We start from the raw sequence: 16,079 nt of genomic DNA, 5'->3' as shown, positions 1-16,079 counted from the left end.
CCAGGTGGAGAAGTTATGTCTCCTACAAATACAATAGAAATACATTTTGCTACTCCCACAAAATCTAGAATTTCGCATAATTTAGGCAGTGTTGATTTTTCTTTCTCTCTTTGGAACATGCACCACAAACTATCAAGCAAGTAAAGCAATTTTGTACCTCTAAATGCCCCTGCACTGAGAAAGTCAATTCCCCTGCAAAGTCAGACCCAACTAGAGACTCACTGTGGCTATAATAATTAGCTTGGAGTTATTCATAAGGCACAGACTATGGCCACAAATATGTGAGCCACCTTTCACTTCAAGTCTTTCACATCTTCACAAACAATTATGATTGGGGCAGGGGAGGAATTTTCTAGTACTTGAGTTTGGGTCCAGATCTCATACATGCTAGGTAAATGCTCTACCCCTCGAGCTGTATCCCCAAACCACAATTTCTTCCCTTTTCTTTCCTATCATGCATTCAAGAAGAACGGTATTGCTGAATCCGTTGGTTCTCCGATGAAGAAAACACATTTTAGCCTTGCTTTTGTATCCATTTTTCCCACTCCTTGGCCTAATAGACCTACACTTTTTCACCCACTGAACACAGCTGCTCTAGAACAAAACTCTGATGTAGCCTTGTTGCTTTCTTCTCCTAAAACAACCAGGGGCATCCACGAATGAGTTCAGCATATCCTCCTGCCAAACCATGGACCACCTCTTGACCACATCTCTACCTTAGCACCCACAGCCATCAACTCCAAAATACTTTGTGTAGACCCCAGAGAGTACATAATAGAATCGTATGGGTTGGGTATAGAATATGAGAATTTCTATCCGTCATTATTTTTATCTTCAAAACTAGGCAATAAATTCAGCACTTCCAATGCCGCTGGGTGTTAGCAAAGCTCAGCTGAGATTGCTACAAATAAATGATACATATGGGATAATTTTTAAATGTACACAGAAGCAAACAACAACCAAAAGTAATGAAGCTGTTATTCATTCTCCCTTTTGGCATACGATCTTTTCAAGCTCATTCTGGGCTGAAAATTGATGGTTCAACTGGATCTGCTAAGAAGTCAGCAGAAAGTAGAAGTGTGGCTCAAGGAATAGAGCAGCAGCCATGAGAGAAAAGGCTAAACTCTATGAGGTCCTGAGTTGAAGTCCCAGTCCTGGCACACACACAGCGAAAGAAGTCACCAGAGCAATGAAACTACCAAAGCCATTTAAAATGGGGTTTTACGGCTACTGTTGTTCAGGAAAAGCATTGTATAAACTAAGCTATGAAGCCATCACCATCAATAAGATACACCTGTTCGCTTCTGATTTGACTTATTTTTAAAAATCCGTTTTGTTTCAAAATGCGCATGTAAAAACAATTAGCACCCAGATTAAAACTAACACTTGATATATTGATAATATATAACCTATCCTATAGTATATAGTATATAATATCTATAATTATATGTATAATATACTATATATTATATTATAATAAATAGATTTATAATTTAACTAATATTTTTAAAGGCACCTATAATTTAAAAAGACATAATGTGTAGGTTTCTTAGCCAGGGACCTTAGTGATCATGAAAGAATGGACAAATATTGCATACTCTAATGGGTTTTTTCATGTCCTTCTCTTTGCCACTCTTGGTCTCAGAATGAGAGAAGTAGAAATGTGACATGGGGCAGCAACCCCTTCTCTATTCGTCCACTGCTAAGAAGGAGAAATAAAATGAAGAGTTTGTTTATATACTAATGATGAATGCATTGATTTTCTTCCATGAAAACACTTTTTATAACCATCAAGTTCAGTGTCTGGGATTCTTTGTTTATTTGTCATATAGAAAAATGAACTCTGAAGGCCTGGACATTTCCCTGTAGCCCCAAGCCACTGGGGAAAGAAGCTACCAGGAAGAGTCAGGAATAAACAGACTTCAGACTTCAGGAGATGTGCAGGTAAGAAAGAAGAAGACAGCAGAGGAGACACCAACGTGGGCTTGACATGAATGAACTGGTAAGTTCTCTGGTGAGAAAAATGTGTATGAGTGTATGTGTGTGTGAGAGAGAGATAGGAAGAGGCAGAGAGAGAGAGAGAGAGAGAGTATGTCCTGGGGCTTCAGCTCAGGCCCTGAGCTTTTTTGCTAGAGGCTAACACTCTACAAGTTGAGCCACAGTTCTTCTACCTCTGGCTTTTTTCCGACTGGTTAATTGGAGATAAGAGTCATGGATTTTCCTGCCCAGGTTGGCTTCAAACTAAAAATCGTCAGATCTCAGCCTCTTGAGTAGCTAGGATTACGAGGGTGAGCTATCTGTGCCCACCCATGAACAACTTTCCATAGGAAAACTTCTTTGTGATGAACAATAGCACCTATCTTACCCGGTCAAATATTAGACATAAAAGAATCCTATCATCGTTACTTGGTGTCATGGGGTAGGGGAGGGAGGGATGAGAATCTTGAGAGAGGTGACGTTGATCAAGATGCACTATATTGATAAATTGCTTTGCTAAATGGCAACTCCTATACACAACTGCTTAAAGATAATGAAAATTAAAAAAAAACACAGAAAATGCATGAATCAATCAAAAAGGGAAAATTTACTTGGGTGGCTTTTTTAGCTCAGAAGGTAACTTTCCCAGTTCCCATGAAAATAAATTTCATGTACGCCTTTCAGTTCCTGAGTAAATGATTTCATAATCTCTGGATTTGGCTTATGGAGATGTCTGCTGACTCATAAATGCCAATCTGTCTAATGTCTCATTTAGAGAACTCAGTGTGTGCAGGAGCCCCGACATGTTTCTCTTGCCAAAAAATATGAATGTATAATATAATATTTTCAGTAACAACAAAGAAATGAACAACCAGCACAGCAAGAAAGAATGCATGTGCACCTGTTGTAACAGTGGCTTTTGTATCCTTCCCTGTGGGTCATTTGGAGCTGAAACACCCAGAGAAATCACAAGAAGTAGCTGTTCTGATTTAAAAGCATTTTATGACCTTTGTAGGACCACAGTTATTATTGCCACATTCACACCTGCATCTTATTGGTTAGTACATTGGTTTATAGTCGACTGACCTTTATACTCAATTCAAAAGGGGCTACATTTCAAGAGCAATAGTATTTTATTTATATCGCACTGCACTTGCCAAAGTGTAGAGCACTTTATAAATATCTCTTTAACCTTAAAAGAAAGTTAACTATGGCTGTTTCAACCCAAGCTGAAGATATTTTTTAAATGAAAGTTCAAATGGTTAAAATTAGTGAATTGGAGAAGTTTCCACCATTCTGAGAGGGCTCCCAAAGAAAGACGGTAAAAGGACTTTAAATCTATATTCACTCCTTCCTCAACTCCAGTAGGCTCATAATGGCAAATTTAAGTTAAACATAGAAAGGAAGGACAGGAGTAAAAGGAAAAGGGCAGAGAAGACAGCAGAGGTTGTAAGGAAAGATTGGAGAGTTGTTTAAAAAGCACATTGAATCTACAGGGGGGCTATACCTTCCAAAAACGAGTTAATAAAGTTTTATTCCTTACAGCCTATCTATCTGTAACATGCATCTGTATTTCCATATGAAGAAGTCAAGATTTTTACTTAATCTTGCCTAAACTATTAAGAAACAAGACTGTTAACAATCAAAAAACGAACATTCGCTGAATCCACTGGGAGGAAAAGCTACACCAGGAATGACAACCATGAAATTCTAGAGCACCATACACAAAGGAGATAAGGAGAGCTTTCAAAGAACGAGAGAAAATAGTCACAAAGGAACATGAAGAATCCAAATCCAATTTTCTCAAAAGTAACACGGGATATTAAGTATCTTCCCAATGTCAAACAGGAAATATTTCCAGCCTGTGTTAGCCAGCTATTCACTGCTGTAACAAATACCAGACACATTCATTTTACTGAAAGTAAAGGCTTATTGTGACTCATCATTTTGGAGTCTCTTTCCACACTGGTTGACCCTCCTGCCTTTAGGCCTATAGTGAGACAACACGGAAGGCATACCAGGGAGCAGAACTGCACACATGGCCTACGGGCAGAAGAGCCCAGCCTCCCACAACCCCCATCAGAAGCATACTCCAAGGAACCTAAAAAAAAATCTCCCACGAGTGCCCACTTCTTAACATTCTCATCGCTTTTCAAGAGCATCAAGCTCAGTAGCAAGCCTTTCCTAAACCAGTCTTGGAGGGTGCACTTCAGATCTAAACTATAGAACAATCTAGATGGTATATTTTTGCACTCAAAAAGGTGACAATAGAAAAGAAAGGAAATGCTCAGAGGTATCAAACATGTGCTTTTTACTTCTTAGAGATGTGCTATCGCACAACAAGGAAGTAAGTCAAATGAAGGAAGAAAACAGAGGATATCCAACACCAGACAAGAGCAGAGAGGCATCTCCAAGGTACGGCAGTGAAGATGGCCTAGAGACGAAGAGTCTACTATGGCAAAGGACAGCAGACTTCAGGAGAGGGTCCAAGCAGGAAATGAGAGGGAATATTCTGACTCCATGCCTGGGTAACTGGCTATTACCAGATATATGCCAGGACATGAGAAAACAGTCAAAGCATTTGAGGTGTAGCTATCGCTCTATCAATTCTATAAATGATGCATACGGCTTTTAGCTTTACAAGAAATGAAATATAATCTTGGTACACTGATGGGCCTTCAAGTATCACATAAATGATGCCTTACCCAAACTTCCAGAAGTGATTATGCAAGAGAGATAGAGGAAAGAAAGCAGTCTGGGCAGTAATAGACCCAAATCCCCACTTACCAAAACAGAAGGCCAAAAACTATTATTTAAAATGGGTAAGAAAGCATAGCATTGAAAATATGAAGGCACACATAAGGAGATAATTTAAAAACTTAGGTTAAGTTCTTCAACAGCTAAAAACATTTTATCTTTAGCTTTTATGATCATTTCGTGTTTTTATCTCTGCAACTTCTATTTCAATGAAAATGAAAACTTAGGGAAAAGAATCACTTACAAAAAGTATAAGGCTATATTTGGTCTAGAGCATCAAATGCTGCTTGATTTAATGCTCAGTTTTTTCACATAACAAACAATAAAGTAAACTAGGCTTAGAACAGCAGGAAAACAGTTGCTCTAACATTTAGTTTCCTTCATGCAGATGCCTCAAATGCACAAGACAAATGGAGTAGTAAAAAGTGACATAAATAATGTTGATTCAAGAACAAATAAATGTTAGAGGGTTTTATTTTTTTCCAGTGAACTTATCCAGGCACCAGTGTCTCATGCCTGTAATCCTAGCTACTCAGGAGATCTGAGAATCACAGTTCAAAGCCAGCCTGAGCAGGCAAGTCAGTGAGATTCTATGTCCAGTTAACCAGCGGGGGGGGGGGGGGGGAACAGAAGGGGAGATGTAGCTCAAGTGGTAGAGTGCCAGCCTTGAGAAAAAATGGCCAAGTGAGCACAAGAAGTCCTGAGTTTTGCACCAAGTACTGGCACACACACACACACACACACACACACACACACACACACACACAGAGTCAACAGGTGTTGTTGTTTTTTTTTGGAGGGGGGGCAATCCTGGGGCTTAAACTCAGGGCCTGAGCACTGTCCCTGGCTTCTTTTTGTTCAAGGCTAGCACTCTACCACTTGAGCCACAGTGCCACTTGCAGCTTTTTCTGTTTATGTAGTACTGAGGACTTGAACCCAGGGCTTTATGCATGCTAGGCAAGCACTCTATCACTAAGCCACATTCCCAGCCCCCAGGGTCAATGTTTATGCTCAAATATTATAATTGAATAAACAGACTTTAGTTTTGAAGTTATTGTAATCTCCTTAGAGTCTCTAGGAAGTACAATCTCTGCTAGGAGCCATAAAGCACATTATTAATGAGCTTACACCATCTTAATTGGTTTTCTGTGTGGTGGTACTGTGGGTTGCCAAACAATTCAAGACTACCACACAGGAACTATATTTTATCCACAGAATTAATCCAGGAAAACATGCAGAATAATGAACGTATTTTCTAAATAAATAAACCCTCTCTTCAGATAATAATGAAACTTAATTTTCAGAACTAAACCAAAGAATTGTTTCAAAAGACAAACTGCCCAAACAGCAAATGATGAGGAAAACAACTATCAAGGTAGTTCTTTCAGACATATCCATTATAGTATATTCAATATTTTCTGTGCTACTTTCAAAATTAGGTTTAAAGCTTCTCTGGGGGTATGAACAGCAACGTGCGTATATTCACACTCCCTATAATATTAATGGGAAGATTTTTTTTACAAACACTTTATAATATGCATGGTGCTGGACCATAATAAACCACATGAACCTCATGAATTACACTCTATATCAGACTCTCAGGTACATCCAATTTTACATAAAAGTGATAAATACATGAATAAAACAAAGAATCTGTTACAACATAAAAAGCAGGCTGGTCTTTCTATGAACTTATCCTCACCATTATTCTCTAGTAGGTTTCTAGATTCCAGAAAGGCATTATTAACCTAAACTACCAAACAATAAGAGCCAGTACATATGTTATAATATTACAAACATACTGTAACATTTCATCTCTGTGTCCACAGGTCCTGTGTGTATAGATTGAACTTACTACAGATCAAATGCATTTTTAAACAAAACCAAATGCATCTGTTTTGAATCATACATTTTTGTTGTCAAAATTGCCTAAACAATACAATATAGTAACTATTATGATTATTTTGTCAGATATTATTTTATTTTGTCAGGTATTATAAACAATCTTGAGATCATTTGATGTATTCAGAAGCATGCATATAGGTTATATGGCAATATTCTGCACTCTACATAAAGAGACTTGAACACCTCTGATGTTGCTATTCGTGGGAGTCTTGGAAGCGATTCTCCACAGACAGTGAGAGACGACTGTGAAACTTCTTTCATCTCCAAACTTTCCCAGCTACAAGGTAGCCATCTGTAGTAAACTGAATTAGAATCAAATTCCTAGAATATGTAAATGTTACCTTATGAGAAAGAAGGCTCATGATAGATTTGATTAAATGATGGAGGATGATCTTGGATTGCTGAATGGACACTTGCCCTTACAAGAGAGGGGAAGGCAGAGGGCACTGATGTGGAGAAGGCAAGGTGACCTGGGAGCAGACTCTGGAGTGGTGGGGCCGCGTGCCATGGAATGCTGGTATTCCCACCAGCTTCCAACGGCAAAGAATGGAGGTTCTGCTCTACCTTGGTTTCTACCACTGGCATTGATTCTAGCTGTATGTTTTCCAGTCCCTTAAGAGAATCTATTTCTTTCCAGTTAAGCCAACCCATTTTGCCATTAAATAGCCTTCAGAAAAGCAATGGAACATCCTTTCGGAAGCACTTGGGTAAGTTTGTGATTAGTAATGCTGAGCCTCTTTGACATCAGGTACTTATTCCACAAACTAGATAGCAAAAGGTTCGTTCAACTATGAAAATGTTGATTTGGGCAGAAATGAGGGTCTCACTGATTAACATTATAGGGGCCACGTTCCAAAACAGTGACTAGAATGACATTTCTTAGAATTCCTTAAGAACAAACGTTTCATATTCAAACCTTTTTCTTTCATTATTAGTGTTTGTTCAACACTAAGCATGTAGAAAGTGATGCTGAGTGCTAGTGGCTCACACTTGTAATAGTAGCTTCTCAGGAAGCTGAGACCTGAGGATTGAAGCTCCAAGCCAGCCCAGGCAGGAAAGCCCATGAGACTCATATTTCCATTTAACTACCAACAATCTGAAAGTGGATCTATAGCTCAAGTGAGAGCACTAACCTTGAGCAAAAAAAAAAATAAAAAATAATAATAATAAAAAGCTCAGGGACAGTGCCCAGGCCCTGAGTCCAAGCAAGCCCCAGGATCAGCACCAAAGAAGAAAAAAAAATAGAAAATAAAAGTGAGCAAAAAGTAAAATAAAAAAAATTATCTGTATCTTACCCAGACATGACTACTATCTGTATTTCAGCACACATTTATCCGGTGTTCTATTACAAATGCCCACATATGATTATTTTACTTTCATATTAGTTTTAAGTGTACAATCCTCTCATAACATTTTATTCATATAACACATTATGAACATTTTCTCTATCAGAATAATTTCTCCAAAGGAGGGATGACTGTATTCTTCTATATTATTGTTAACAGAAACATTATATATAAAAAATCTTTTCAGCTATCTGGATGCTTTTCCCATTTTTCATGCATGAGTCTTTATTCAAGAATATTAACACTATCAGTGACATGACAAAGTTGGAGCATCAGGAATAGAAGGCTTTGACATTGGCACAAAGGTTAAGCTTTCTGATCCAAACCTATGGGAATAAGTGACCAATCACAGTCAAGGTACCCACAAATAAAAACTTGGACAATTTCAAGGGTTTCCAGAGGTTCCTTCAATGAGGCAATGGCTCTATTGCAGCCATCTGAAGAAAACGTGCCCCCATGAAGAAATCTGTGATTCTACTCAATGAGCTCCAACTAAGTGTTAATTCAACCTGGCTACCTAGAGAAGTGAGCTGCAATGATCACCAGTGCTGTAAGTACTTTTATCAGCACCACAAAATTGAGGTGTTTTGTACAACATTCATATGATCATAGAGGAACTCAATGGGCAATTTGTGTATGGGTATATGTGTGTATGTCCCCTTGATTGCTAGATATATATATGTATATATAATATTTATGGTGATACATTTTATATAGACAGTTTTAGTTATCTATATAACACAACAGTATATCTTTATATAATATAGATAAAACAGGGTACATATAACAATTTTATACATTTATACACTATCAATACTATACTATGATAATGTATTAAAATGATACATATATATACATATATATGGCATATGGCCTTACAGATTTCTTTTTTTGGAAAACTAAACTTGCCTACCTGAGTAATATGTTTGAGGTAAGCTTACATGATACGTTAAGTACATTATCCCCATACTTCTTGATTTTTGCAAGAAACAATGAAATTCTACTTGCAATGAGGGTCAGTCTTTGAACTTCAGGCCTCTGGATGAAAATGTGGGTTTGCTAATCCTATCTGTCTCTGTCTGGCTTTGTTTCCTAAGCTTTTGAGGTCTTCTGTGCATCAAAAACAATCGGCAGAGTGAAGAAATAATCTGAACAATGGGCAAAAAAAAATGGCAAAGTATTCATCTAACAAAGGATTAACATGCAGAATATATGAGAAAATTTTAAAACTCTGTGACAAAACAGTAATCCAATTAGATGTGGGCAGAGGCTATGAATAGACATTTCTCAAAAGAAGAAATTCAAATGGCCACACATATTTATGAAGAAATGTTCGACTTCATTAGCTGCCAGGGAAACATTAGTTGACACCACAGGGTAACAAATTCTGGTAAGAGTATGGAGAAATGGAAACTCACTGTTGATAGAAATGTGAATCCTACAGCCATCACACAGAATAGAAAGAACGTTCCTCAAGATCTCCCCTGTGATACAGTTTTCTATTTCTGTCCATATAGCGAGGAAAATAACAATAGAAGATACCTGTTAACCCATCTCTGTAGCTCCAATATTCACAATAGCTAAGACAGAATCAGCCTAGATGCCCTTGAAAGGAAAATAACTGACATATGCACACAACAAGATATTCTTCTGCTATGGAAATATTATATCCTACTCTGTTCAGCAAATGGATTGAACGAGAGGAACTTGGTTACTTGAAACAAGTCGCACACAGAAAGAAAAGAGCTAGAGCTGCTCTGCCTCTGTGGTTTGGATTTCAGTGTCCCACAGAAAAGCTCATGGTGAAGGCCTGTTCCCAGCTGACGGCAGTACAGGGAGGATAATGACAACACTTGGAAGTGAGGCCTAAGACGCCATTTGAGATTTGGAGATATTCTCTTTCTCCCGCCCCCACCATAGTCACAGTGAGTGAGCTCAGGGATGTCTCCGTTGTTGTGGAAAGATGGTGAAATCTAATGGAAGTGACCACAAGTTCAAAGTGAGACTACCAAAGGTCCGTTACTCACCCCGTGACATAAAACAGGCTAAGAAACTCTGCTATGCCTCAGCTGGCTCATCTGTTACAGATTTGCCTATGATTATGACGCCAGTGCATTGTCATGAGGAGGAGGTAGTTCTACACCAAAAAAATAAATGTATTCCCAGTGTTTCCTGACCAGGCACTTGTGGCTCACACCTGAAAGCCTAGCTACACATGAAGCCGAGATGTGAAAATCTTGCTTTGAAGCCCGTCCAGGCAGGAAAGTCTGTGAGATCCTTATCTCCAATTAACCACCAAAAAAGCTGGGAAATGGAACTGTGGCTCAAGTGGAAGAGCACCAGCCTTGACCAAAAAAAACCTCAGAGATAGCACTGAGGCCCTGAATTCAAGCCCCAGGACTGGCACCAATTAAAAAAACAAACAAGTGCTTCATGTATTAACAAACATCTGCTCCCCAGCATCACTATTTCTGTATTAATGATTTTTATTATCATTGATCATGAGCATTATTTTGTAAGAGTCTGGGAACTTTGGAATCTAAACCTGGAAGTGAGGTGATGGAAAACCTGACAGCACCCCTAAAGCATGTGGTAAGCCCCCATCTAGTACTCCCTTCAAAGACTGTCTCATCTTGCATGTGGCAAATTCATTCTGTAAGCCCCAGTAAGCCCTCAAACACCATTCCCACCCCACCCCCCACCTCCCACGGTATTTGTCCTTTCAAATCATGTGTAACATTACTCTTCTCACACAACGCCATGATTCGGGTCTTCAAGCTTTAAGGACAGTCCACTTCAACAGAAATTGCATGGCGCATGTTAAAGTGCATACTCCTGTTCACCACTGAGCCGAGCACCAGAACTAAAGTGCTGGGAACTTGCCTGCCCACAGTTGCTGCTACACACCCAAGTTTCAGAAGTGGTTGTGATTTATTTATTCGGGCACTCATCTTATTCCTCCTACTTGGCTGTACATTGCGCCAGCTTTGATCCCTTTCTTCATGACCCCATGCGCAGGGCAGATTTTCAGGGAGTATTAATTCAAGCAATGTTTGCTATTGGGATGAGGCCACCCAGGATTCCACAGAGCGAGGCAGGAGAGAAATGTGACAAGCCATACTCACTGCTGAAAAATTGTACACAGTCCCTCGGAGTCAAAACAGCTCCAACACGAGCGCTAATAGGATGCAGTGGGTCATACGGTTAAATAACTGCACTCCAGGAAGAAAAAAAAAAGTGGCAGCAATAGAGGAGAATTCACAAAGACCCAGCTGCCCAAAACATGAATAGCTTGGCAAGCCTATCCCTCCAGGACCCACTGAGAATACAGATCAGAGGGAACTGGGAAATCTGAGATGAGCAAGGGTCTCAGTGGTACTAACCAAAGCCCATTTTCAACTCCCCTTTCCTTCTCTTCTTCCTGCCTCTTTCCTTCCACAACCTCAAAGTTATGCAAGCAACCTGAGAACTATAAGAAAAAAAAAAGAAGAAGAAGAACACATTCTTATAAAGATGGAGGGTCCCAAATCCTGGGCCTGGCAGCTGGACCGGACCTACATTGTGCTCATTCTTCACATGGGAATCCTTCTGCAGCTGGTATCTTGTGAGCTAAGTTTCTCACTGGCAAGGATCAGCGAGGAAACACTGGACTTTGTTCTTGAAGATGATTGGGAGGTGGAGGGAGGGGACAGTATGGTAATTTGAAACAGAAATGCCAAGCTTTCAAAATCTAACCATTTCTTTATAACAAAAGATGATGACTTTGAGCACAGACACGATGCTCTCCTTGGAAATGGAAGCATGTAATTCCAGTCCATCTGTGGTTAAAATTTAAAGGTATCAGGTTGAAAATACGCAATTTGGAGATCTGCATGATGAGGGTTTTCTTCCTCCAGATCGAATGATAATGTGAGAAAGGACCTCAAGAGGGGTTGGCTCAGATCCCAGACTCCAGGAGAACTATTATCCATGCCTGGAGCCCCTCTTCACAATTTCTAGGGATGGAGAGTTCATAAATTTTTATAGCCCAATGAAATGTGTTTTTCACCTTGAATGCAGAAGCCTTTCCCTGAGTTCAGCTGAAATCATTGCTGATGCCCCTTTGTCTGGCTGGACCACACACACTGATGCCTTCTCTGACATCCTCTCCTGAATTCCTTGTTTTTCAGTATCCTTTTAGAAGTAAGATAAATGAGTACAACCTAAGGCAGTACACGGCGGGGGGCGGGGGGGGCGGTGTCGGGGGGGGGGGGGGGAGGGAGACAAGTCCATGAATCTTGAACTCTGAATTCCTCATCAGAAAAAATGCTGGTTTTCATTCCACTACCAAATATTTATCTCTCTGTATCTTTCTCTCTCTGTATCTATCTATCACTCTTTGCATGTGTCTCTTTCTCTCTCTGTCTCTGTATCTATCATTCTCTTTGTCTCTGTATCTGTCTCTCTGTATCTGCTCATCTCTCTGTCTCTAGCTCTCTCTATTTGTCTCTATTAATCTGTTTCTCTCCCAATACACACACACACACACACACACACACACACACACACATACACACACACTCATCTTTAGACTGCTAAGTCTTTTCACTCTGTGTTGTGGCTATTTATTTATCTCCTTCATAGTTAAAGCACATCTTGCAGACCAAACTAAATTCTCCTTATTCTTTTCCCTACCGACTTCATTTCATATTGAGACACCATCTTCTCTAACAGAAAGAGAATTCCGAACGATGTTAGGAAATCTCCTATAACTTTCTATGTAATGAGTATTTCCCCAATTCCTTGCCACAGAAGTCCTATGTGGGTTGGAGTGGGACTAGTTGCACACATTAGGAACTCCTCTCAGGGAGAAGAGTTGTCAGCATGACCTTCTCAGAGTTACCATTGAAAGATTTTTTTTTTAAGAAATGAAGCCATATAACTCACTTCCCTAAACGGTCATCATAATCTGAACAAAATTTAAACATCTTACCATAACCACAAGCTTGCCTCCCCCCTGTCACCATACACTGTGACTTCCTCCAGTTCCCAGGGACACTGGCCCATTTCCATCCTTTCCAAAACCCATGGCGGGGCTGGGGATATAGCCTAGTGGCAAGAATGCCTGCCTCGGATACACGAGGCCCTAGGTTCGATTCCCCAGCACCACATATACAGAAAACGGCCAGAAGCGGCGCTGTGGCTCAAAGTGGCGGAGTGCTAGCCTTGAGCGGGAAGAAGCCAGGGACAGTGCTCAGGCCCTGAGTCCAAGGCCCAGGACTGGCCAAAAAACAAAACAAAACAAAACAAAACAAAACCCATGGCGACATCTTCCCCTCAGAGAATTAGCACTGCCTGTTCTTTCTCCCTAGAAGATGCTTCCACATGAAGCATGAAGATGCTCTTCAGAAACTGGCTTCCTCAGCTGGGGCCTGGGGGTTCACACCTCCTAATTGCATAAGAAGCTGAGAGGTGAGAAATGAAATTCAAAGCCAGCCAGGGTTAAGAGAGTGCATGAGACTCTTATCACTACTAAACTACCAAGAAGTTAGAAGTGGAGGTAGAGCTCATTTAATAGAGTGCCAGCTTTGAGTGAAAAGGCAAGGGACAGTGCTCAGGACCTGAGTTCAAGCTCCAATACCAGCACAATACACACATGCATACGTACATACATACATACATATATACATAGACTTGGTCACCAATCAGTGCTTGTTGGCTGCATTGGCTCCTCCTCTTGGCCCCACCCCCTGAGTGTGGCACAGAGTGAACCTTCAGTAAGTGTGTGCAGAATGAATGGATGTGTGAGGTCTTGAGCATCACCACTGTCACCCAAAATTGCTGAAGGCACCAACCTGAACACAGCTATACAAGAACTACTCCCTAACAATAAGCAGTAGAGAAAAGAATGGATCGACAGGGTTTTAAAAGAAATCTGCATGCAAATAAATGTGTTTTTCCCTTTTTCCCTTATTATCTTTTCCTCTACTCAAAAAAATTCTGATGAAATATACATAAAACATATTCTCCCTATTATCTCTAAACCTCCTTCTATCAACCAACTGAAGCAAAAAAAAAGAGAAAGAATAAGAATAGCATAGAAAAAAAGAATCTAACAGCTTACCCAAATTATACATTTTGTTTCTAGTTTTTTCTCCATGTCAGCACTGAAGTTCACATAAATGAAAAAAAATTTTTTACAGATACTGAGGCATGAATATTAGTATAAGTCTTGAGAGTTAAAACAAAGCAGAGATGCAAAATTGTCCCCAAAGGACAATTGTTAAAATACTTTACGGCCCCCACTGGGATTGTTTTGTTTTGGGTTTTTTTTGTTTGTTTGTTTGCATTCCTTAAGATGACTTCATTTAGATTGCAAGGGAGGGCTTCTCACAACAACAGATACAATTTTCCTTATTCATGCAAATCCAGTCCTATACAGCTATTGAAAAATGCTGCAAATACACTATTCTATTCACACATACTGCAATCTGTGCTTTTAATGTGTCCCCCCCTCCAAATGACAAGTTATTATATCATGAAGATATAAAGCCCTACTACTATCACTCAATGAGCTTATTTCATTGTTCATTTTATAGTCACATTCTTAAAAATGAGTAGCCTTGTGAAGCAAGACTCTCGTGGGCAGGCACACATTCTTGAGTCGAGCTGCGTGGCCCATACCTTACACCCACTGTGGGTCCTCGTCTTCATCAGCGGTGTGGTGGTGCATAGCTCGATGGCCTCTGGCTCGTGGAAGATGACCGCCGGGAGAGGTTCTTTTTTCAGTGTGAGGACATTCAGTTTAGACTTCAGCATGGTCTGGAAGTGCTGAAACACAGGAAAAGGAGACAAATAGGGTTGAAATGTTGGACTTGCATGTGGTGCAACGGCACACCAGACTTTAGCAAAATCTTTGTCATATGGACAGTGCTTGAATAAGCGAGGCCAAGAGATATTTGCTTCCTGGAGGGGCCAAGGTTCTACCAAGATGCCACAAAAGTGAAACTGAAGCAGACAGATAATCCCTGAAGAGACCAACCATGAAAATGTACATTCGAGGTAGAACACTTCACCCAGGACCTTTGATCCTAAACTTTTCCAAGGTGCCACAGCCAAATTCCTGGAGATACACATAACACATGCGAATTCCACTACAAGCAGGGCTAGGAAAGGTTGGTATAGAAGCTATTTTGCAGGAAGTCCAGAGATACTATAGAAGGAGAACTATTGAGAAAGCACACTAGCCTTTTGTCCTCTGCCTTTTCAGTTCTTTCCTACACTCGCAGGAGAAGCTTGGGAATTTCATTGGATCATATTATTCTGTTTTCTCAAGCCAAAATCCTAGATAAAGACTCATTCTTAATAGCACTAGTTGTAAAAACAACAACAACAAATGTTTCAAATCTAGCCATATTTAATCATTGCTATCCATGCTACCACGATCAAGGTTGTGTCTTTGCTTTGTCTATTGGTCTGATCACTTCTGACTCTACCCCTGTACAAACCACTGTCTCTCAGAAGCCAGAGGGATCCTTCTCAACTTTGATTGTCCATGTCAAAGCTCTGCCTGAACAATCATCTCTTGTGTCCCGCCTCATTACAGAAGTCGTTATCTGGTTCTTTGAGGCCATGCATAAACCAGGAAGCCATGACCTCTCGGATTTCATGTCCCACTCCTTGCTCTATCCTCCTCATTCTTTTGACAATAAGCCAAATACTTTGGGACCTCTAAACATACCACTCCTGCCCTAAATTACTAGTCTGGCTGTTGGACTTAACTGAAATGATGCATGGGTAGTATTTAAAAGAACACACACACACACACACACACACACACACACACACACACACAAACACACACAGTGTCATGAACATACAACCTGTGTTATCACAGGTGAAAGTCACACCCACAGGGCTTCAGGCTCTGTTTAAAGCACTTGGCTTAATGTTGCCATCTTGAAACTATAATAATACTTTTATCTTTGAACTTTTTGTTTCAAAATGAAATTGAATGACAAAATGGAGCACATCTGTGGATAGAGGAGATATTGACAACTGTGCTTCCCCAATCTTTGACACTCATGGGCAACCGTGATGTCCCCGGATGGAATC

The 16,079-nt window shown here is 40.1% G+C and overlaps 1 protein-coding gene across 3 annotated transcripts in view; it reads right to left on the bottom strand.

Moving 5' to 3' along the window:
* The window catches only part of Pid1 (phosphotyrosine interaction domain containing 1), a 219,983-nt gene that overhangs the window by 102,192 nt on the left and 101,712 nt on the right, over window positions 1-16,079 (bottom strand). For all 3 annotated transcript variants that reach the window (XM_048344596.1, XM_048344598.1, XM_048344597.1), the window contains exon 2: window positions 14,649-14,795. In XM_048344596.1, coding sequence (XP_048200553.1) covers window positions 14,649-14,795 — 147 coding nt within the window. The remainder of the gene's footprint in view (window positions 1-14,648; window positions 14,796-16,079) is intronic.

The sequence above is a fragment of the Perognathus longimembris genome, chromosome 4, assembly GCF_023159225.1.
Source record: "Perognathus longimembris pacificus isolate PPM17 chromosome 4, ASM2315922v1, whole genome shotgun sequence".
In the NCBI taxonomy this organism is placed as follows: domain Eukaryota; kingdom Metazoa; phylum Chordata; class Mammalia; order Rodentia; family Heteromyidae; genus Perognathus; species Perognathus longimembris.
The sequence above is the reverse complement of the archived record's forward strand: the minus strand, read 5'-3'. Positions and strand labels throughout refer to the sequence as shown.